The sequence below is a fragment of the Rhineura floridana genome, chromosome 10 (genome assembly GCF_030035675.1).
Source record: "Rhineura floridana isolate rRhiFlo1 chromosome 10, rRhiFlo1.hap2, whole genome shotgun sequence".
In the NCBI taxonomy this organism is placed as follows: domain Eukaryota; kingdom Metazoa; phylum Chordata; class Lepidosauria; order Squamata; family Rhineuridae; genus Rhineura; species Rhineura floridana.
This window is the reverse complement of record NC_084489.1, coordinates 58,949,207-58,973,164: the sequence shown is the minus strand read 5'-3', so window position 1 is coordinate 58,973,164 and position 23,958 is coordinate 58,949,207. Positions and strand designations below refer to the sequence as shown.

General features: G+C 40.0%; 1 protein-coding gene across 4 annotated transcripts in view; it reads left to right on the top strand.

The window, feature by feature from the left end:
* Positions 1 to 23,958, top strand: part of HACD1 (3-hydroxyacyl-CoA dehydratase 1) — a 33,699-nt gene that overhangs the window by 5,508 nt on the left and 4,233 nt on the right. The window contains exons 2-7 of one of the 4 annotated variants that reach the window (XR_009758055.1): positions 4,241 to 4,358; positions 7,241 to 7,259; positions 7,347 to 7,429; positions 16,189 to 16,310; positions 19,547 to 19,725; positions 21,227 to 23,502. Coding sequence is in view for 1 of the 4 variants with exons in the window: in XM_061585936.1 (XP_061441920.1) it covers positions 4,241 to 4,358; positions 7,241 to 7,259; positions 7,341 to 7,429; positions 16,189 to 16,310; positions 19,547 to 19,725; positions 21,227 to 21,309 (610 nt within the window). In the remaining 3 variants the exon portion in view is untranslated. Of the gene's footprint in view, positions 1 to 4,240; positions 4,359 to 7,240; positions 7,260 to 7,340; positions 7,430 to 16,188; positions 16,311 to 19,546; positions 19,726 to 21,226; positions 23,628 to 23,958 lie in introns of those variants that run through there. The other 3 variants (XR_009758054.1, XR_009758053.1, XM_061585936.1) reach the window with 3 other exon arrangements.

Below are 23,958 nucleotides of genomic sequence, written 5' to 3'. Positions count from 1 at the left end.
CACCCACAACGATTCTGTGGAGGAGTCTGCCTCTTTTGGGGTTTCGAGCTTGCTGGATTCAATGCCTTCTTTCACGTATAGAGCGACTCCGCCACCAATACGTCCTTCCCTGCACCATGTAAATGCACACTACAGACTTGATAAAGAATTGCTGCATTAGCATATTAGATATTGTAATCCTATTGCACACCTACGGAAAGGTTGGATTAGAATAGTGGCTTTTTGTATTTGACTATGGGAATTTGAATGAAATGCATTTACCCTTGTAAAATTCAGTCAGAAGTGATAAATGCCCTAGTTCACCTTTTGATTGGGTTTGAGAAAATGATTTCTAAATATTTTGCTTGCAAACTCACCTGTGGACTATTTATTTATTTATTTTGTACTTGCCTGGATATCAGTGCTTTTTTAAAGGTGATTTTGCATGGCAAATATGATAGCCCTTTTAAAGTGTTCACGTGAACACATGTGGGCTTAAAGAGGGAAATGGGGTGTGCACACAAGCCCCACCACTTGTGAAGGTCTGAAGGGGGATTCCAAATGTGTCAGGTTGAATGTGGTTAGAATCCTGCTTTGCAATCAGGAATCCTTCAGGGTTCTTGATAAAAAAAGTGGATTCTAACCTTGTTCAGCAAAGTGCAGGTCAGAAGAAGAGTGGATGGGGCTGGCAGTTTGAATTCTCACACATTCTTTGTAATGCCTGAGAGAGCTTATTGTCAGCTTTGGAAGGGTTTGCTAATGATAATTTATTACTATTACATTTACTTCCCACCTTTCCTTCAAGGAACTCAAGGTGGCATATACAGTTCCTCCCCCCCTCCTAATTTTATCATCCAAAAACCCTGTGAGATAGGTTAGGCTGTGAAAGACAGTGATTGGCTCAAGGTCATCCAGTGAGCTTCATGGCTAATGGGGACTTGAACCCTGATCTCCCAGATCCTAGTCTGACACTTAACCATTCCACCACAGGATTGCTGACTGATTGGACATGTGTTATAATTCAAACTATTTAAGAGTGTGATTGCACAAGCTGTTTTTTTCTGTGATGTGTGCCTACTTCAGTTCATATCTTGAGTGAAATCCAATTCCAGGTTTGGTTGCAGAAAGGTGAAATACTTGGGGAGCTTGCTTTCTCATGAACAGACATCCTGGGAGCAGTGCTGACCCCAAGACATTTTGCAGCCTGTATCAGAGCCCAAATGGCTGGAATGGGCTGTGTTTCCTGTGGAGCATGAACAGGAGGTGTGATTGGAGAGTAAAAAAAAAGTTGCTATGTTTTTATTTAAGAAATAGCTTTACCAAACAGTGTTCAACTCCTGAATTTCCTCACTACCACTATCACCACCACCCACACATTTGTGCCACATTAGGGTCCCAATCCTACCACAAATTCTGTGGATAAGCCTAAATATCTGTGCAAAAACACTTGTAATTGTAGAAGCTATGTTAAATATGATAAATATCACTAATAGGCAAAAAAACCCTTGTGGTTTAAGAACATACCTATAGCCCACAGATATTTCTATCAAACTTTCAAAAGCAGTGAAATTGGGCAGCTATAGTGAATGCACCAGGGGAGCAGGAGACCTGACCTCTCTGAGATATTGTACTGCCCTACAAAGTTGTCAAAATGCAAACACAATTTGGGTTGGTCTTTCACAGTCCAATCCACTTCCTGTGTAGCTTGGAAGAATTTGGTAACGTGCCTCTGAGTATATGGGGAGTGGTGGCAACACCTGCAATCAGCCCAAATAATAGATCCCGTGCAAGTTTGCTGAGAATGGATTTATCATTTGCATGCTTATTGAGTTCAGTGGGATTTACTTCCCTGCAATCAAGCTTAGTATAGGTGAAACTGACCACAGGGGATGGGGAGGGGGGAGGAGGAGGAGGAAGGGCGGAGGGGACAAGGGGGATGGGAGCAGGCAGGAGGGGGAGGGGAGGAGAAGGACAGGTTTGATCATTTGCATATTTATTGAGTTCAGTGGGATTTACTCCTGTGCAATCATGCTTAGGATAGGTAAAACTGACCGGGCAGAGAGGGAGGGCTGGAGTGTGCAGGAGAGGAGGAAGAAGGAAGAGGGGAGGGGAGGAGGAAGGGAGAGGAGAGGCGAAGGAGGGGAAAGGCAGGTCTGATCATTTGCATGCTTATTGGGTTCAGTGGGATTTACTCCTATGCAATCCAGGTTATATGTATATATATACTGCCTTCAAGTCGATTCCAACATATGGCGGCCCTATGAATAGGGTTTTCATGAGGCTGAGAGGCAGTGACTGGCCCAAGGTCACCCAGTGAATTTCATGGCTATGTGGGGATTCGAACCCTGGTCTCCCAGGTCATAGTCCAACACCTTAACCACTACACCACACTGGCTCAGTATGGGAGAGGAGTAAGAGGCAGGGGAGGGGGAAGGAGCATGTTGAAGGGGGGCAAAGGAAGGGGGAGGGCAGGGCAGGGCAGGTTTGATCATTTGCGTGCTTATAGAGTTCAGTGGTATTTACTTCTGTGCAATCATGCTTAAGATAGGTAAAACTGACCAGGAGGGGGAGGAGGGGGGGAGGGGAAGGGGGAGGGGATAGGGGGGAGGAGAAAGGAGGGTGGGTTTGATCAGTTGCATACTTTTTGAGTTCAATGGGATTTATTTCTGTGCAATCATGTTTGAAAATGGAAATGGACTGCCTTCAAGTCGATCCTGACTTATGGCAACCCTATGAATACGGTTTTCATAGTAAACGATATTCAGAGGTGGTTTTACCATTGCCTTCCTTTGAGGCTAAGAGGCAGTGACTGGCCCAAGGTCACCCAGTGAGCTTCATGGCTGTATGGGGATTCGAACCCTGGTCTAGCAGGTCATAGTCCAACCCGGGGAGGGGAGGAGATTGGGTGGGTGGGCAGAGGGGAAGCCCCTTTCCTTTCCAAAAGGAAAACATTGTGAACAGTATCATTGCTTTTCAAGGTTTCCCCCAACTTTTTATTCTACAGCAGGCACATGTAGGCTCCCACCCAAATTTAAACCAAAGCTGTCCCTGGCCACATCTACGCCAGGCCTTTATTTCACTTTGGACAGTCATGGCTTCTCTCAAAGAATCTTGGTAAGTGTAGTTAGTGAAGGGTGCTGAGAGTTGCTAGGAGATGTCCTGTTCCCCTCACAGACCTTCAGTCAGAGTGGTTTACTGTTAAACCAGTCCAGCCACTGGAGCTCTCTCAGGGGAATATGAGTCTCCTCTGAGCACCCTTCACAATCTACACTTCCCAGGATTCTTTGGGGGAAGCCATTACTGTCTCTCGTAAAATCAACATCTGGTGTGGGTGTGGCCCCCTAATCAGGCAAGTTCAGCAGCTGTGAGTCTGGCTTTTAGAACACTGACTGCTGGTTCTTACTGAGCATGCCCGACACTATCATTCAGTTCAATGCAAAATTTCTTAAATTAATTAAAAATCAGCCAGCCATTTTTTTAACTTTTAAACTGCAGACAATGAAGGTCAGAGTGTGGGGCAAGGTCAGTAATAGGATTACAGATACTCTGTGAATATGGCTGGTTTTTAATGAATTTCAACAGATTATGAGAACTCTGACAGAAAAAAGTCCAAAAGGGCTCTGGGTTTCTTTTCTCTCTTTTTAGAATTTGAACTCTATTCTCTTTGACTGTTTTGTATATCGCCATGAAAATTTAGGGGATTGTTAAGCAAGCTTTTCTGAGTTCAGGACTATAAGTTTTGTAAGGTTTTGTTTTGAAATGAGCTTATGGGAAGCATTAGAATCACATGTGGAGTATTTTCAATTTAACATTGCGGAATGTGAAAAATCCACCCTGGCTATGGTATAATCAAATGAGGTATGTTAGACTTGGTATCAGTGGTGCAGCTGAGTAATTTAGACTCTTATCTTAATGGTTTTATGGGGGAGTTGCTCTTTAGAAGGTAATGCACTTTGTGTCATTTATTTTAAACTGTGGTAAGCTAAATGCAGTTATGTGTTTTTGGAGGCCCTCCTGCTGAGTGGGGCACTAGACTTTTGCCCAAAGGGTTGTATTCAGCTAAGTCCTAGACCAATTGAAATTAATGAACTTAAGATAGTCATGTCTATGAACTTCAACTGGTTAACCCTGAGTAGGGATTAGCGTTGAATACCACCCAGAAGGCTTAATTGGATGGCACCACTGCGTGGTATCTGACTAACTAAACTAATGGAGTGGTGTAATGTTCTTCCACCAAGAAAACTGCTTCTCCTCTGTCTAGGTGGCTGGTTTTGGCTATCGCCATGATGCGATTTTACATGGAAAAAGGAACATACAAAGGCTTATACAAAAACATTCAAAAGACACTTAAATTTTTCCAGACGTTTGCTTTGCTTGAGGTAAGTTTTTAAAGTAATGCTCTGTGTGTGGGTGTGTGGGTGGAGTGGTGGTGGTCTATGCAAATAATTTTAACCAACTTTAAGAGACATAGAAGTTTAGTCGGTTGTCAATCTAATACAAGTCTCCAATTGGACAGCCTAAACTAATTGCCTCTGGACTGCTGAGTTTGCGGTCAGAAGATATATACCTGGGGGCAGGGCCAGCTCCAGGTTTGAGGGTGCCTTTGGCAAAGGGCCCTGCAGTGAGCCCCCTCTGGTTTATTTAGCAGCACCAGCACCAAATGGCTGAGTCCAGGAGCTGCAGTTGTAATTTTCCCCAGTGCCCTCAGTACAGCATCTCTCTGGGGCACTGGGGAAAATGTATATGGTGGCGCCCAGACCAAGGCATTACTTTTTTTTCTAAGGGCAGTCTCTTGGCAGCTGCTAACAGTGGGCCTGTATGGAGGTGCCATTTGTGTGAATGGGGGCTGTATATGCAACTACTATGATACCTGTGGTTGCAATGATCCTTTTCTGAGGTGTCATTGTTACGCATATTTATTCTTTCTTTCTCTCTCTCTCTCACACACACATTTCTATCAAGATGCCCAAGGTGGCATACAGTTTAAAAATATTAAACAAATGCTACAAAATGTAGAATAGGATTCTTTTGGCTTCAAGAAGTGATGGCATGAGCTCCCTAGACCTGGACTTATTTGCTTCTGCATTGCCTTAGGACACACAGGTAGCCTCAGGGAAGGTGTTTGCCACACGCACATTTCCCATGTGACATAGATGCCCTGGGGGAGCCATGGATTTGGCAGGGGCCTTATATGCTATCATGGCACCGTCATGAGTGGCTGCATTCTAGTATGAACCAGCCCATACAAATTTATTCTTGGCACCAAATTATCAAAATAGATTTGCTAAACATTTATTATGTTTAAATAAGAGAGAACAGTTTATGAAACGCCTTGCAAACTATGTTGCAGAATTTGGAAGATAGGCACATTGAATTTGAAAGATATGCATATTGATAACATGTTTTTGCAAATCACCTGTCCCCTGTTTTGTTTCCCACTGATTTGGACTTGAATTTTATGTTTTCCGCCTTCTGTTCCATAATACTGCCAACCACTCGTGGAGGCACTGCTGTTATTATATCCATTGCCTACATTTTTGTTTTAAAAGCAACTTCAAATCCATGTATTTTATTTATTTTTTATTTTATTTTATTTATTAGATTTATATCCCACCCTTTCTCCCAGTAGGAGCCTAGGGCGGCAAACAAAAGCACTAAAAACATTTTTAACACATCATAAAGACAGGCTTTAAAACATATTAAAACAAAACAACCATAAAAAACATATTAAAACAAAACATTTTTAACATTTTTTTAAAAAGCTTTTAAAAATCTATTTTTTTTAAAAAAGTTTAAAAATATATTAAAAAGCAATTCCAACACAGACGCAGACTGGGATAAGGTCTCAACTTAAAAAGCGTGTTGAAAGAGGAAGGTCTTCAGTAGACGCCAAAAAGATAACAGAGATGGTGCCTGTCTAATTTAAGGGTAGGGAATTCCACAAGGTAGGTGCCACTACACTAAAGGTCTGTCTCCTATGTTGTGTAGAACGGACCTCTTGATGAGATGGTATCTGCAGGATGCCCTCACCTGCTAAGCACAGTGATCGACTTGGTGTATAAGGGATAAGATGTTTTTTCTTTCAGGTATCCCGGTCCCAAGCTGTATAGGGCTTTGTACACCAAAACTAGAACCTTGAACTTGCGTGACAATTTCTAACTTTCCCTGGTTCATGCTTCTCACATTCCATGTTCCTGTTGTGTGCGTCGTACAACTCAGGACTCTCCTTTTGCATCTGTGCGCATCAGCCTCTGGGCTTCCTTTTGGCTTTGACCCGGCTGCGTCATTAGTCACAGTGCTACTCGTACTTGTCTGTTGTTCTTCCCCTAGGTCACTTAATGTGTCTAGTATCAGCATGACTAACACTGGATACAACCTAAATTAAACAAGGCCAAAAAAAAAAAACCCACCAAAAGCTACACATTTACAGGCATACCCCGTTTAACGTTGCCCCGCTATAACGTACATGCTCCATTCGTCCCCATACCCCGCTTAACGTTCATGCGCTTCGCAACAACGTATACTTTATTGGCATGACGCCGCTGCCATCTAGTGGTGATTGCGTGCACTACAAGTGAAGACAATTGCTTCACTTAACGTTTATTTTCGCTTTAAGTATACTCTCCGGTCCCATTGTGAACGTTAAAGCGGGGTATGCCTGAACTGATCAGCTTCTGGGTTCAACTACCATGGCGGGGTTAGTGATGCATGACCTACAGACATCTAACAGCAGCCAGTTTGCAGTCATAAAAATATATTGAGATAAAAAGCAGAATGCTTTACAACCCAAATAGTGCAACTCATAATTTTTTTAAGACCTTGCTCTTAGCTACTACCTATTAGATGACTAAGAGACACTGTAGCTTATAAACTTCATTGTATTCCAAGCCTTACCCTCTCAGCTGAGAGATAAGAAGGATGGCCACCTACTTTGCTTTTCCTGACCCCATACATGCAACTTGTTTTCCCTATTTATGAAGTGCCTAGGTGGTGATATTCTCCTTGCTGTCATGCGCCTACCTGCAGTGTGGACATTTCCTTATGTTCATTCCTGCATGATTACTGTGATTCTTGTGTAGCTTCAGTCTTCTATATTAAATTCTATCCTAGACTACAAGTCTCATGAAATCATGAACGGAATTTGTTTTTAATTTCTGTGTTGATATTTACATGGCTCTGATGCTAATGAATCAGGTACAGGCATTTCAGGTTTTTTTAAAATACTCTTTAATTTTTTCTCTCTCTTTCTTTAAATTTACAGATAGTCCATTGTGCAGCTGGTGAGTCTTAGTTTCACTTTCTCAATTAACTAAGCAAAATCATGCCCTATGAGACAAAGGTGACCTATTTCTCTTTTTAAGGAGTAGTGCACACTTCTGTGCTTGTGACTGGGGTCCAAGTGAGTTCCAGAATCTTCATGGTGTGGTTTATTACACATAGTGTAAAGCAGGTAACTTTCATAAAAATGTCTAATGCTTCCACTCTGCATGGTAAGACCTACATCATAGCATGTTTATGTGGCAAGTCACAATCTTTTAAAAGTGAGCAGAGAGCTGTCTTTAGCAAATCTGAAGAAACTCTCAGAGGACTGAGGTTGGCTATAACTGCACACAGCTCTGCAGGCAGAACGTAAAAGTTCCTCATTTGTATCTGCCTTGCACGTGGGAGACGAGGACTTCAAGACCATTGGAGATTGATATTTGAGCTACGTTGGCTTGCTGCCTGGTTTGCTCTCTCTATGAAATAAGATAAAGGCTGACACATCTCTTCATCAACTATTCACCAAGCTTTCGGTTGTTCCTGTTTCAGAGAGAACTTAAAATTAGCACATGTTGAATGGATTAATTGAAAATAGGCCTTAAGCTGAATGCACGTGAACTATATTTCTCACAGGTGTTTTCCTAGTTTGCATTAATTCCATTCTTTTTTAAATATGTGTAGTAGGTGCTGGACCATTTTAATAGGTATAAGTCTTTTACCATATTTAAACTCTTAAGGAAAAGTAGCTGAGACTAGTGAGATGTATAATATGAAGTGAAATTGGATAAGACAGTTGATTTGTACAAACACACACCTTTTCGCAATTTAAATATAAAACTTCAATTTAGGGGTGAGGAACCTTTTCCCCATGAAGGGCTGTTGATCAATGGGGAAAAGTATGTTGTGGCAGGGTGCAGTCAGTGGTGGCCAGAGCCAAACGTGGGTGGAATTTGTAGTATTACCTATTTGTTCTCTCTCTGTGCCATCCCATCCTTTTTCTCTATCTGTTGCACAAACACTCTCTTTCATACACACACGCATGCATATGTGAAGTAGAAGAGGAAGTGATTTCCAGAGGGATAGCCCAGAGAATAAGAGTAGGTGTACAACATCCGGAGAGCAGGATGACACTGAGGGCTTCATGAAATTATGCTGAAGGCAGCATGCAGCCCTCAGGCTGCATATTCCTCATCCCTTCTATAATATATAATGGAAGCCTGCCTAAAGATGCTGTTTTGTTAGTCTAGAAATCCCATAGACTAAAATGAGCATTCGAATAATTTTTAAGGTCAACTTTTCTTACACGGGGCAGTTGGGAAACAGACCTCTGCCTGTGGTCTAATAAAATTCTGCAATTAGGTATGTTGTTAAAAAGATTTTGAAGAGAACTGATAATTTTACCAGCAATAAACCACATGGATCTATAGCATTCACTCACAAGTTCTAAAGACACTAGTATATGGCATTTCAGAGATGCTAATTGTGGCAGTTAGTGAGTCACTTAAAATCAAACTTTCTGTCATAGCACGGAAAGGTGGCTCAGCCGAGAAGGCTCGAGAGGAACTCCTAGATAGCTATACGTGAGTGAGCTGAACTGTAGTATTAAGAAAATTGACACAATCTAAGCAAATAGGCTTATTAGATTTATAGACATATACAAGAGATTAAGTCTAGAACAAGAAAAGGAAATGTGAATGTGTCAAGTGTAGCCTGGTAGATGTAGTCAAGATTTCACAAAGCCTCACCAAAATCTATTTGAAAAGTAACAATATGTGGAATATGAGGAAGATACTTTTAATGTTAGAGCAAGTAGTTAATAGATAATAAACCAATGCTGAAATAGTGAAACATATTTACAGTAGGGCCCCGCTTTACAGCGCTTCGCTTTACAGCGCTTCGCTAATACAGCGGTCTCAGACGCAATTAGACTAAAGCACCACTCATACAGTGCTTGTTCCGCTTTTATGGCGGTTTTTGGGCATCACGCACCATTCTATTCGATGGGTTCTGCTTTACAGCGGTTTTCGCTTTACAGCGGGGGTCCAGAACGTAACCCGCCGTATGAGTGGGGCCCTACTGTGTAGACTTACTGTCTCTCATGAGCTGTTGGACGTAGGTGAAATTTGTAGTATTACCTACCTGTTTCTCTCTCTGGGCCATCCCATTCCTTGCGATGATGTATTGTTATGCCCTACTGTGGCATGCCTTTGGTATCCCTAAGACAGGGGTAGCCAACATGGTGCCCTCTAGGTGTTCTGGACTACAATTCCTGACCATTGGCCATGCTGGCTGGGGCTGATGGGAGTTAGTCTACAACATCTGGAGGACACCATGTTGGCGACCCATGTCGTAAGTTTTTGACTTGTTGAAAACTATGTGTAAATGACACTCAATTCTGTGCATGTTTACTCAGAAATCACTTCCACAGAGTTTAATGGTATTTACTCCCAAGTAAGAGTTTATAGGACTACAAGCTTAGATACTCAGTAACTACTGTGTGGCTTCAGAAACAAGAAGCATCAGCAGTTAGTTTTGACGTGAAGCACTACCAGATTGATTTTTGTCAAATCCTAGTGCTTGGTGTTACGATTTTTTACACATCCCGTTGATTTCCATGGGGAAAATGTGAAGGGGTATGTTTACTTCTCTTCCATCGGAAATTTGAGCAGGAACCCTAGATATGCCTACTAGGATGCAAATCTCACTAAACAAACTCAGAATGACTTAAGAGTAAATCTGGTCAGGATTTCCTTGTAAAGTGTGTTGCTTTGGCTGATCGATGCACAGTCTGTCATATAAAGTGCTTTACATTAGTACATAATTTAGGGAGCAATTATTGTAGTCTGACAATGTTATCTGGAAGGTCTTAATGTTTACAGCCTAAATTAATAGTAGCTTTAGACCTTTGCTCACAAATATTTGATTTGTGTATGTATACTCATTTGCGTTTTTTAAAGGGTCTGAGCCATTAAACTGTCTCAACAGCAGGTGGCACTTTTGCCTATCTTATGTGAAATTATACTCAGAAACTGCCTCATTTTTTTCATTCCTTTTTATGTTTGTTTTAAACATCCTTGCAGGTGAGATCTCGTGGGATGTTTTTCTGCATCACTGCATCCTCTCTTCTTAGCACAGCTGTATGATGTGCCATCTGCTTAAAAGTACAACTGTTTATTTTTATTTTCTCCCCCAGTCAGGGATAGGTTAAATCATGTTGTTGTTGTTGTTGTTTTTATGTGCCTTCAAGTTGACTACGACTTATGGCGACCCTATGAATCAGTGACCTCCAAGAGCATCTGTCATGAACCACCCTGTTCAGATCTTGTAAGTTCAGGTCTGTGGCTTCCTTTATGGAATCAATCCATCTCTTGTTTGGCCTTCCTCTTTTTCTACTTCCTTCTGTTTTTCCCAGCATTATTGTCTTTTCTAGTGACTCATGTCTTCTCATGATGTGTCCAAAGTATGATAACTTCAGTTTCATCATTTTAGCTTCTAGTGACAGTTCTGGTTTAATTCTAACATCCAATTATTTGTCTTTTTCGCAGTCCATGGTATGCACAAAGCTCTCCTCCAGCACCACATTTCAAATGAGTTGATTTTTCTCTTATCTGCCTTTTTCACTGGTCAACTTTCACATCCATTCATAGAGCGGGAATACCATGGTCTGAATGATCCTGACTTTAGTGTTCAGTGATACATCTTTGCATTTGAGGACCTTTTTTAGTTCTCTCATAGCTGCCTTCCCCAGTCCTAGCCTTCTTCTGATTTCTTGACTATTGTCTCCATTGTGGTTAATGACTGTGCCAAGGTATTGATAATCCTTGACAAGTTCAATGTCCTCATTGTCAACTTTAAAGTTACATAAATCTTCTGTTGTCATTACTATAGTCTTCTTGACGTTCAGCTGTAGTCCTGCTTTTGTGCTTTCCTCTTTAACTTTCATCAGCATTTGTTTCAAATCGTTACTGGTTTCTGCTAAGAGTATGGTATAGTCTGCATATCTTAAATTATTGATCTTTCTCCCTCCAATTTTCACACCTCCTTCATCTTGGTCCAATTCCACTTTCCGTATGATATTTGTGTATAGATTAAACAAATAGGGTGATAAAATACACCCCTGTCTCACACCCTTTTCTATTGGGAATCAATTGGTTTTTCCATATTCTGTCCTTACAGTAGCCTCTTGTGCAGAGTATAGGTTGCGCATCAGGACAATCAGATGCTGTTGCACCCCCATTTCTTTTAAAGCATTCCATACTTTTTCATGATTTACACAGTCAAAGGCTTTGCTGTAGTCTATAAAGCACAGGGTAATTTTCTTCTGAAATTACTTGATGTTCAAATTCCTTTTTTTTAAGCATTGGTAGAAATGGTGCCTTTTTCCCCTAAGATACCCATACCAGCTTTACGTTCTCCATCCAAACTGCAAAAACACAACAGCAGTAGAGAGAAGGAAAATAGATTCCTGCAATCATCAGTGATCATGGGACTGTGAAGAAACCCTGCCGAGTAGGGAAAAAATCCCCAAGTAACTGTAGTATAATGTATTTATTAGCACAACTGAAAAATTACAAAAGTGAACAGGCTTTTGAGCTCATTCAAACCAGTGGTGGGGAACTTTCAGGCCACCCACCTAATTAGGCCCAGCAGGCCTCAGAGGCTAGGGTCATTTTGGGTTAACCTCATTGACCTTTCCAAGGTCTCTCATCGTATATGAATTCAAGCCAGGGATGCAAAGGATCTTCCTTAGTAGATGTGGCTTGCATTCAAGCCAGGACTGCAAATGAAGAATCTTCTGCAAATGAAGAGGTGGGCATCCTTACCCGCCTGTCACAGTGGCCTGCAGAGACCGGACCAGTTCTGGATCCAGTCAAGCAGAATCCACTTTTCCACTCCTGATCTGAACTCTTGAGAGGGCTAAATTAAAGCAAATCAAACAAAACAGAGCAAAATAAAGTCTGTTTAAAAATAACATGGGTGTGATGATTATGTTCTAGTCTGCAACTGATAATTAAAATGGAACAGGGGAGGTGTTGTTCACAATTGGGTTAGATCATGCTAGGTGTAAAATGGATTTTAGGCTGTACCAAGGGCTACTGCTATTCCTTTAAAAGCCAGCAACTGTTCTGTTCTGCCTCTAGCACTAATCGGAACATATTGGTCCCTTGTAAGCCAGGGGGCAGAGCACAGAAACTGTGTGGATCACTAGTGCTTCCTGTCACCCTGTTTTGAGTAATGCCTGAATCTGCTGATTGGTGCAGTTTGGTAATTTTAAGCTCTGTATTTAATTATCTTACATCTCCACCCCCTCCAGAAGGGAATGTAAATTACTGACTGACTTCAAAATGGGGTAAGCCAGTCCTGCTGCGTTTGCCCTCTATCCTGCTCATTCTTTTAATGGGGTGGGGGGCAAATCTGTGCCCAAAATCTTGTCCTGATGGCACCGTTAAATCTGCTCTTAGATGCCTCAGTGATGGCATGTCATCACAGTGACTCACTTGTTCGTCCTTTTGGTATTGCACAGCCCAGGTCAATATGACAACAAAAAGCTTTATTCCTTTTGTTTGTTTGTATCCTTTGCTGTTTATTTTCTTGTCAATGTGCTCTGGTGTGAATCCATTGCACTGGGTGTTGCTTGAAAGTCTTACTTTAAATGCTTTCTTAAGACACACAACATTTTAAATCAATATAAGCCAAAATCAGTAGCTACTTTATGGAGAAGGCACTTTATGGAGAAATTTATTAATAGTTATTTGGTTGGCCACTGTGTGAACAGGATGCTCAACTGGATGAGCCACTGGACTGATTCAGCAGGCTGCTCTTGTGTTCTTATTAATTACACTTACCAGCTGTCCCTTTCTGGTGGGTGTCAACTGCACGCATACTTTTCTCCCTCAGCTTCAACTGCCCAGCAAGTATTAATTATATTCTAATCTAAAGGCATAGAAGAGGCCAAGTTGATCTTTTGTTTTTTTAAAAAAACTTTAAATAATTATAAACATAATTGAAATAACAAATTAGATAATAGTAAACTCAAATGGTGAATGGTGACAGGCTTGAGAAACAAAATGGTACTAAAAAGGAGGTACTGAAATGCTTGGGGGAACCCTCCCTAGACAGGCTCAGATCCATTGGAACTGAGCATGCTCTGTAGCCACAGAATGTTGACGGTCAGTTGGACAAGAAAACAGAAGGAATTAAATGGTCTGCTGGGGGAAGGGGGGGCTGGCTAGCACCCTGAATAGGAGCACTCCTGCTAGGAAATTAGGAAACACTGCAACATTTTGTTGCAGGTGCCACTTAATCTCTAATCAACTGAACAACCTGTTATTTGTTTACTCTCCCTACCTTAGAACTTTCCTTTCCTCATGCAACCCCTGAGAATCTTCACCCCTTCCCTTGGGAAGGCCAGCTCTTTTCACACCTCAGCTTGAAGTGTAGTTTCTGCATTAAGCTATAGGAAGGCACATTGCTTTAACCACTGGTGTTGGCTCAATATTTAAAAGTCTTATCTTTCTATATAAAACATTTAATATTAAACCAACACCAATGGTTAAAGATTTTAAAGCAGGGATGGGGAAACCTATGGCCCTCCAGATCTTGTTGGACTACCACTCCTATAATCCATGCCCCTTAGCCATGCTGGCTGGGGTTTGATGGGAGTTGAGAGTCCAAAGACATCTTGAAGGCCACAGGTTCCCTATTTCTGTTTGAAAGCAATAGAAGTGCACAGCTCCATCCACAATCCAGTTATACAGTGGTACTTGTATCTTAGCCACTCTGTCCGAATCAGCTGAAGACACTGCCATTGTAGATGTAAAAATATTTTGCTGAAAATAAGTGTATCTGCATTTCTGTGTCTGTGCCATGGTTTGTATTGTGCTAGTATGATGATCTATGGGCTGTACGCTAAACCATTTATTTTCTGATGCAGGGAGATATGGGATGTGGCTACATATGAACTTAAATTCTAGTACTTAACTTTAACTGGTTTGTTAATGGAACTATTATCAAGCACATCATCAGTAGAACCTGTCAGCTGACTCTCCTTTTGGAACAGAATGGATAAAATCTGAAATATTAGCTGCCCACGCTTAAGTGAGCTTTATTACCTGCTATGTATAAGACGTTACAGAGAATGCCCTGTGCTCATCAATTTGTTACAGCTGTGAAAGGAAACTCTTTGAACAAATCTGAAGTTCAATCAGTCAAGATTTAAAAATATCTTCCTTATACATTGGCTTTTTTAGCTTGCCTTTCTTCAAAATTTTAGATGGGTAACAGTACATTTAATATAGAACGCCGTGGACAAAATGTAAAAACAACAACACTAGATGGCAGTTTTGTGTACACTTACCTTAGAGTAAGCCCCATTGAACATAGTGGGACTTGTTTCTAAGTAAGCATGCATAATGCAAAACATTTGCAGAGCATTACTTAAACGCTTAGTATTACTCCTTGACTTCATGAGATACTTGAGATGCTCACATGCCTGAAAACTTCATGGTCTTTGAATTTTGTCACTGTGCTGCATTTTGTTAAGGAACAAGTGTGGTCTCTTTTTCTGCTCTTGTAACAAAATCTGTGCTGCTTTATCTTATTTCACAGATGTCCCTGGAGCTTTTATTAGTTTTCAGGCATGGAAATCTATTACTCATTTTAACAAAAAGAAAATTACTTGTCTATAATTCCTCTTCTCAGAAGGTAATAAAATAGATCCCTGCCCACCTTCTTTGCAGAGTTAGAAATTAATCTGCTGTTGTACCAGCTATGGATAGACTCTGGTATCCTGAAGTAGTAGGTAGATCTATTTTATCTACAAAAGCAGTTTAATGTTTCATTCGTTGACCAAGCTGCAAATGAGCATCTCCAGTTCTTAGTTTTTTGGGCCATGTTGCATATTGGGCATTAGAGATCTGACATCCAATTTTGGCTAAGTAATCTTCTTGTGGCTTGCAGAAATGATCCCAACCAGCACTTTGACATCAGGTTCTTTTTGCAGCCTGTAGCCTCCTTATGGTTACAGAGGACAAAGTGAAGTAATTTTCATATATCAGAAAGTGAAACATACAGTATGTGGAGAGGCAGAAGGTGGCAAGAGCTTTTAAAAAGGGCAGGGCTGGTACCAGGGATGGAAAGGCCAGGGCCCCAAGACCAGCAGAGGGGTTATAGCTGACTAAGTGCTACCACTTCCACTTACCCAAGAAGGTCAAATGCAGCCTAAGAGAGTTCTCAGTAGGTATGTCCATCCTCTTCTAAACTCCTGATCGAGCAGTGAGAGGGGAAAGTATAATGTTCCATTTATTAGAAGAGATATGGAGGCAAAACCAGGATATGAACGCAAAATAGTTGCTAGGTTAAAAAATAGATTTGTTTTGTCAATTATTTAAATCCAACATGGGAACCTGTGGCCCTTCAGATGTTGTCAGAATCTATCTCCCATCCATCCCAGCCAACATGGCTAATAGTGGGGGATGATTGGAATTGTAGTTCAGCAACATTTGGAGGGCCACAGGTTCCCCACCCCTGATTTAAATTGTGCCAGTATTGCATCCTTTGGCTTCTAAGGCTGTAATTGTACACACACATACTTGGGAGTAAGCCCCACTGAATTCTATGGGATTTACTTCTGAGAATACATGTATAGGGTTGCTTGCAGAGCAATTAGACCAAATAAGAGTTATTGGAAAGCCAACTGAAAATGTTGCTGGTGGGGGAGTAGAGAACTTTCATTTTTAATAAATACCTCTGTACTAGTTTGTAAATTTCCTATTTTAGATCTTTTTCTGTTCAATAAGCCTTCTCTTAATTTGGTGGGGAATATTTAACATAAAAAAATCTGTGACTACTCATGCATTCTTCTTAAAAACTTTGGTGTGTGAGGGTCTATTACCAGCTTTCTTTACAACTTAAGGATACAAAAAATGTTGGTTCTTTATGCTTCTACAGATCCAGAATGAGGAGAGTGTTATTCTTTTTCTGGTCGTATGGACTGTGACAGAGATTACTCGATATTCCTTCTACACATTCAATATGCTGAACCACTTGCCGTACTTCATAAAATGGGCCAGGTGGAAAATGCCTTGCAGTTTAGTTTCTCATTGTTCTGTGCATGCTAATTTTCATGCATGCTTAATCAGCAAGGAAATAAGCAGCTGTGAGAGCTTAGTGTGTGGTTGACTGTGTGGTTTGCTTTTAAAACAGTATGTGTGTGTTATGTGCCTTCAAGTCGATTACGACTTATGGTGACCCTATGAATCAGTGACAACATTAAAATAGAGTAGTTAAATTCATATCACTAGATCTGTTTTAAAAGCAAAATTTGCTAACATTTTTAAAGTTAACCTGCCCTGCGCTTATGCCATTAATATTTCTAGAGAGTTCTTGTATGTCATTTGAAAATTGCAAATTGAATAAAATAGAAAAATTGTTTCTTCACAGGTTGTTGCTTCTTTTACTTGGCACTATTTTAAGATTCCCTATAGAGAAACAAATCTTTTCATTAAGTTTCATAAAACTTTCTAAATATATGTATCAAGCAATCCTAGACATACTTATTTGGAAGAAAGGTTCTGGTAGGTGTAGGATTGCAGTTTCAGTGGATGGTGTTGAAACACTATTTTGTTTAAAAGAATATGTCAATTGAATTATTTATTTGTTTGTTTATTTATTAAATTTATATCCTGCTCTTCCTTCCAGAAGGAGCCCAGGGTGGCCAATAGATGCTTCCAACTCTACTGTGGTGGTGGGCACATAGTATCTTGTTTTTCATGTCTGCCCAGTAGAACTCCTCAGCAGTTTAGAGATCTGTTTGTATTCATGTACATGGTAAAGGACCCTGTATTCTGAACATTACAGAGCAAAGCAAACAACCATATTCTGATTTTCCTCCTCCACTGTGTGTATCTCTTAAATGAGATTTTAGAATTCAAAGGAATTAATTTAGCACCTTACCTTTCATTCAGTGCATTAAAAATTTCTGATAAATCATTATACTGTACTTCTTTATAATCGTTTGGGATCTCTAATCTTCTGTATTTTCTGCCAAAAAAGCTTTGCCTGCCTGTGCATACTCTATATGAAAGCTCCCCTTTCATTGATTGTTTCTGTTATGCCTAAACTGTATTAATAAGCTCTTTTCTTCTTGCATGCCACTAATGTATTTGGCTCTTTCTTGCACCCCTTATAGTCCACTATACTTGACCAAAGTCCATGAGTTCTTCCAAGGGTTTCAGGTTCCTTGGCTGTACCTGTTTTGGTCACAGAATGCACATTGTGTATTTCTTTCTGACCCTGGGAGGGAACTCTCATTGCCTTTTCCAGACTGAGCTGAAGAGACTGGTTCTTTATGAATGGCTGTATTTGTATGCTTTTACCTTGTGCGAAAACTCTTCAAAGTATTGCTGTCCATTTTAAAAGGTTCCCCATGTGTAAAGTGACAAATATAAATAAGGTAATATCATGGGGTGGGTGGGTGTTCAAGCAGTTGGCTTCTTTCATTTCTTGATTGGAAGCTGACCCTGGGCTCTCTCAAATGTCTATAGTATGCTCAGACATTTCAAAAGGATACTTCCCAACTGCATTATAGGTGCAGTCAATAGATGTACTTGCATTAATTTCAAATAAAGTATTAGTTTTAGCTGCTTGGTTACTCTCTTAGAATTGTACTGAACTATAACTATAAAGCAAACCAGGTGAGTGTACTGAGTGAAATCCAGTTGATTCCCCTGTGCTCATGGAAGAGTTTTTTGATGCAGTGGAGGCCTCCACTCACAGAAGACTGTTTTTGCCAGAGACTCAGAGGATCACTTGGGGGGAAATGGCAGGAAGAACGAACCGCAAAAGTCCCCTCCCCTCCTCTCTAGTTAGGGAAGACATTTGCTTGATCAAAAGCCCTTCTGTGAGCACAAGGGCACCAATTGGATCCTACCCTTGTTTGCTATCAGTTTAATTGATTCTCCTTTGTCCATACAACATCAGCAATCGTATACAAGAAATATGAATAAAAATGCATTAACTGATATTTCTTTAGTTAAGGTATTTTTAAGTACCTTCAGTTTAGACACAGTGGTTCTTAACCTGAAGTGCACGAACCCCCAGGGGTACAAGACACTTTTTCTAGGGGTGCGAGGCGTTGTTCAAGAGATTTTAAAAAATCATTTAAATAGAAGCAAGAATAGAAAATTAACTATACAACCAAAGATTTTGGAAAACTTGTCATTTATAAATAAAAAATGAACTGTATTTTTTCAGGAGGTGTGAGAGCATATGTTGGAAATCCAAGGGGTGCTGGCAGAGGAAAAGGTTAAGAACCACTGGTTTAGAGCCATATCTTGGCTGAGCTTCTGCAGGATAAAGGAATAACAATTCTGAGTCTACTAATTAGACAAATCAGACCATCCTTCCAAATTGCAGACTTGGGTAAACCTGATTGCAAAGGGAAAGAGAATAACATGTTAATACCCACCCAAAGTATTATGAATGGAGATTAAAAATGCCACCCCAAAAGGGTGTTTTTCCGTTAGCCCCTGGTGACTGCTGCTAGCCAACACAAGTGGTGAGACAGTGGAGAGGCTGCCCATAAATAACTAAACCAATCAGATGTGTATTCAGTTCTTATTTACCTGAATTGACTACAACCAAAAAGGATAGAAACCCAACCTAAACCACCTCTGAAAAACTCAAATGAGCTTGCTAATGTATGTTAGAACATCTAAAATATTAAATGCAATTTTATTATATAATAGCTAGCAATCATAAAACATTAAAAACCATCATATAAGACAATAAAATATGCTTAATACATTCCTTGCATTCAAATCTAGTTCTACATCTTTACCAAATGTGTTTCAGCCTGTAAAAGTCTTCTTTAGTGGGTACTTTGGATTTTTTGGTAGTTGGATGTTCCTGAGCTTCTTTGGTGTTTTCAGATCTTGTAAATAATAAATCTGACCTACACCATATATTGTACAATGTGTGTCTTGCTTAGTCTTTTAATTTGGACTGATCCATGAATAATAAAAATCCTTGATGATGCAGGCCTCTCAAATTCAATAGAATTACTTACATTTGAGGCAACTCCTCTGGTGTGACTTGCACATTGAGAACCCTTGTTCAACACAAATAAATGTAGAGCAAGCCAATGCATGGTAAGTTCCACTGTGTTTAGTGGAGCTTACTTCCAGGTGAGTGTACATAGGATTGTAGCCTTATACTCCTGTCACTTTTTTCCTGTTATTAATTCAAAGCAGAAAACCAGAAATAGCACTATTGGAGCTATTTGTTTAGTTGTTTTTGTTTCTTCCAGGTACAATTTTTTCATTATCTTATATCCAGTGGGAGTTGTTGGTGAGCTTCTGACAATTTATGCTGCCTTACCCTATGTGAAGAGATCGGGCATGTTTTCAGTGAGACTTCCCAACAAGTATAATGTCTCTTTTGACTACTACTATTTCCTTCTCATCGTCATGGCGTCCTATGTACCATGTAGGTATCAATAGATGCATGTAGAAACATTTGTTTTTCAGTTGTACTGAACAGAATGAATGGTATCCAATGGTGGTGTTCAGCTGACAGTACTATCGGCAGAACTGGAAGAGAAGACATTTTCAGCAGTTTTCCTACTCCTTTTCTTCAGCAACTTTCCTATGCCCCTAAATCTGCCCACATAGTAGGGGAACTCTGCAAAGCAGATTTAGGGGAAGTGTCAGGAAATTGCTAGAAATTCCTTTACGGTGATGGAATCCTTACTGTCAGCTCAGTGACGCCATTAGATACAACCCACTGAAGTCAAGATTTGTGTATTGTTGTAATTAATCTCTTTGGGAAGGATCATACCTCAGTTGTGGAGCGTATAGTTTGCATGTATGGGATTCCAAGTTCAATAACCAGAATCTTCAGTTTTAAAAGATTTTGGGTTAGCAGCACTGGGAAAGACCTTCATCTTCCCAAGACCTTACAGAACTAATAATCAGTTATAATCAGTAGTCAATAGTACTGTATAGAGTAATGGTCTGACTCATTATAAAGCAACTTCATATGTATTCTGCCCTCTTCCCAAGAAACTCAGAGTAGCTTTCAAAAGATTATCTCACCTTAGTTATTTTATTATTGCATTATCATACCCTGTGTCTTTCAATGCAGAGAATAATTCCATAGAAAAGTAATATGTAATAAACAATTCCCAGTCTTTCAGATGTGATCACTCCAGCCAACTTGTGGCTTCTATCATAAGACAGAAGAGCAGGGCTTTTTCTGGAGTGGTGCCTGCCTTGTGGAATGTCCTCCCTAGGAAGCAAGATTCCCTGACACTGTATTGTTATAGATGGCTGATTAAACATGGCTTATTTATGGCTTATTCTCCCTTTATGAGTGCTGCTTTTAGAAATAATTTTCATCATTCTCTGGTGGGGTTTTTATGACTTGCTTTTAGGATTTGGTTGATTATGTATATATTTTTAAATTATTGTAAGATAATTTGTAATCTACCTTGAATCCATTTTTTAAAAAAGATGGGGTATAAGGCTTTACTTTAACCCCCCTTTGCACCAAGCTGGGGGGGAGGAGGTTGCATTGGGGTGGAGGTGTTCCTCCACCCAGCCCACTTCCATCTGTGGGGTGATGCCAGCATCATTCTGCTGCCATAGAGTTCCCTGTTCCGTCTGTGGAAGCAAACAAAAGTGCTGCTGTTGGAATCCCCAAAACTGGGTGTTCCGCGGGTGGGGAAGGACTCAGCCAGCCTTACTAGCATCGCATGACTCCAGGCTGGCGCAGCGATTTGCTTGCCACCCGCCTTCCTTCCTTCCTGGTCTGCGTGAGTAACATGGCTACGAATGCAGTGGTGGCCCTGCTGCTCCCCAGCTGGGGTTTAGATTGCAGTTTAGGACTTTTTACATAAATAAAATATCAATGCAATTTGCTACAGTTACACATCTGTGTTTTGTATACATGACACGGTCCAGTTTTTTTTTCTTTTCTTCATTTACAGTATTTCCACAACTGTACTTTCACATGCTTCGTCAAAGAAGAAAAGTGCTTCATGGTGAAGTGATTATAGAAAAGGATGATTAAAAGAACCCTTTTAATCATGGTGCTTTTTTCAGAGTAACAAACCAAATCTATAACGTGTTGCACGAGTCCAAATGTGAAATCATGGAACAAGAAGAACCAGTGCACAAAACCAAAGTAGACTATATTATTTAGTGACACTAATATTTTCAGACTTCACTTTTCAAGTTTGCGCTCATTTTTGTACCCTCTTCTCCCCCCCCCCCAGTTGGAAGAGGCAGCCAAAAAAGCCCCAGTGTGTGTAGATAACTACACACAGCGCTTCAGATCCTGGCCTGTCTTCCGTTCCTATCATTTTGTTCCTGTTAATATCTTCTTAAAAGAATTCATTAAATGTTGTACTTCTGCGCACATTTTATAAATTCAAAGCTTATTTTAATTAGGATTATTTCATTGATTGCATAGAATTTGAATAGTTTTTAAAAGCATCTCATAGAAACTAACAAAACTGTGTTGTTCGCTGTAAGCAGAGGACATGGAAATGGGCTCGGTTGTCAATGCTGCAGTGATTTTAAAAAAACCGTCCTGTGTAAAAGAATTCATTACTAGATTCTGCAATATCTTCCATGCAAAAGCATATTACTGGATCATAGAATAACACTCTAGTTTAGTTTTCAATTGCCCAGGTAATTTTAGGGCAAGGTATTTTGTTCATTTTTTAAAATGTATTTTTGCACATGAACAATTAAAAGTAGAAAAGTATACGAAAACTTGGTCACCCTTTGCCTCTATGCATTGACAATCTGTGATAGATAAAACTTTGGTTTATTTGTCACTAATGGACTGTTTAGCAGTTTCTTCTTATTTATTTGAATCTTGTCAGTTAAATACTTGATGGGAGGATCCAAAAAATCACACAACTAATATTCCCGTAGGAACTTTGGGCTTAACACTTTTCAAAAAGCTGCCATCAATCTAACATAGAAAACCTTTTGAAAGACAAGGTTTTCTGCTCAAAAACTTGTGGTGGGGTTAATCTATCTTGGTACACCCAAGTAATTGTGCATGTATTATGCAGCTGTTTGGGTCCTGGGCTTTAACACAGAACAATGTAAAGCTATGATCCATAAAGCATATGGAAAAGGGAATTCAGGGAAGGATAAAAGACTTGAATATCTTGGCATGAGGGCTTCCCATCTCTTCCACCTCCACCTGCTATCTATCTATCTGTCTGTCTGTCTGTCTGTCTGTCATTTGATTTATATCCTACCCTTCCTCTCAGTAGGAGCCCAGGGTGTCAGTCTAGTCCCACAGATCCTGAAATCTTACTCCAGAGGGTCAGGGGATACTCCAGAGCAGCCTTTCCCAACTGGTGTGCCTCCAGATGTTGTTGGACCACAAATCCCATCAGCCTCAGCCAACATTGCCAATGCCTGAGGCTGATGGGAGTTGTGGTCCAACAACATCTGGAGGCACACCTGTTGGGAAAGGCTGCTCCAGAGCATCTGGACTGGGGGAGCTGCCAATAGATACAGTATGTGTGGTGGTGGTGGTAGTGGAATTGGTGATCCCTCCCTGCATGAATAGACATGCTTTCTGCTTGTGCTGCAAGATTTTTTGGATCCAAACCATGATGTGATTAGAGCTTGTTGTAAATTCTTTCTTCAAATATACTTGATTTTATGTGTCAGGTCCTTCCAAATTGTGTATTTACAAGGCTTTAGTTGGAAAAAATGCAGCTTTTTACTGTATACTTGTTAATCATATGTTTGCTACTATAAGTGCTTTTCTGGCAATACAACTTTATTTTAGAGGGGGAGATTTCTACAAGGAAATTATCAAAGGTGCTCTAACAATTTTTTCATGTTACATAAAGCTTTAAAATAAAGTACCATACAAAATGATTTGGTCATGTTTAGATTAAAGTGTTTCAAGTTGCATCAATTATATTTTTGCAATTACTGTTTAAGCCTGATTTTCCTTTTAAAAACTTCAAACTATTTCTTACAAAATATCTAGGCAGCTCTTTGGTGCATACGTCTGAATTATTACAGAGAAGAACTGTATGGGAAGATTTATTTTTTTCCATGGCTACTGTGGTTACCTTTTTTCTAGCATTTTTAACTTCCTAATTCCTAAGTATATTATGTGCCTCATCCTGTAATTCTTGCTGATCTAAATTGGAATTGCTGCAGCTGTCCTGGTTCTCATGTATGCTGTCGTTAAACCTGAGGATGTTGTCGTACAGTAAACAAGGTAATATTGTAGGTATTTTTTTTACCATTTTGTACATCCAATATTAAAACAATACCATTTCTTGTGATCATGATTTCTGATTTTCCACAGAACAGGCATGTAGTATTCATGGGTATATTTTAAGAAGGAAAACATTTTAAGGTGATTTTACTATCCTAATACTCTGCAAAATTGCACTTCAAATAAACTATTAAATCCACACCCAAATGTTTTTATACTTCTGCAGCTTCCAGATGCACAGAACATATTTTCAGTGCAGGGCCAGTGTACTATTGTCACAACCAATATGTAACTTTTCCACTATCTTGGATCTCACTTTCCTGTCACACACATGTGGACATAAATAGCTCTTGCCAAAAAAGAAAAAAAAAGGCTTCACATTCATGACAGTTCATCTTATGTTGTTGTTTATTTTTATGGGTAGCTTTTCTCTCCAGGTGACCCAAAGTGACATAC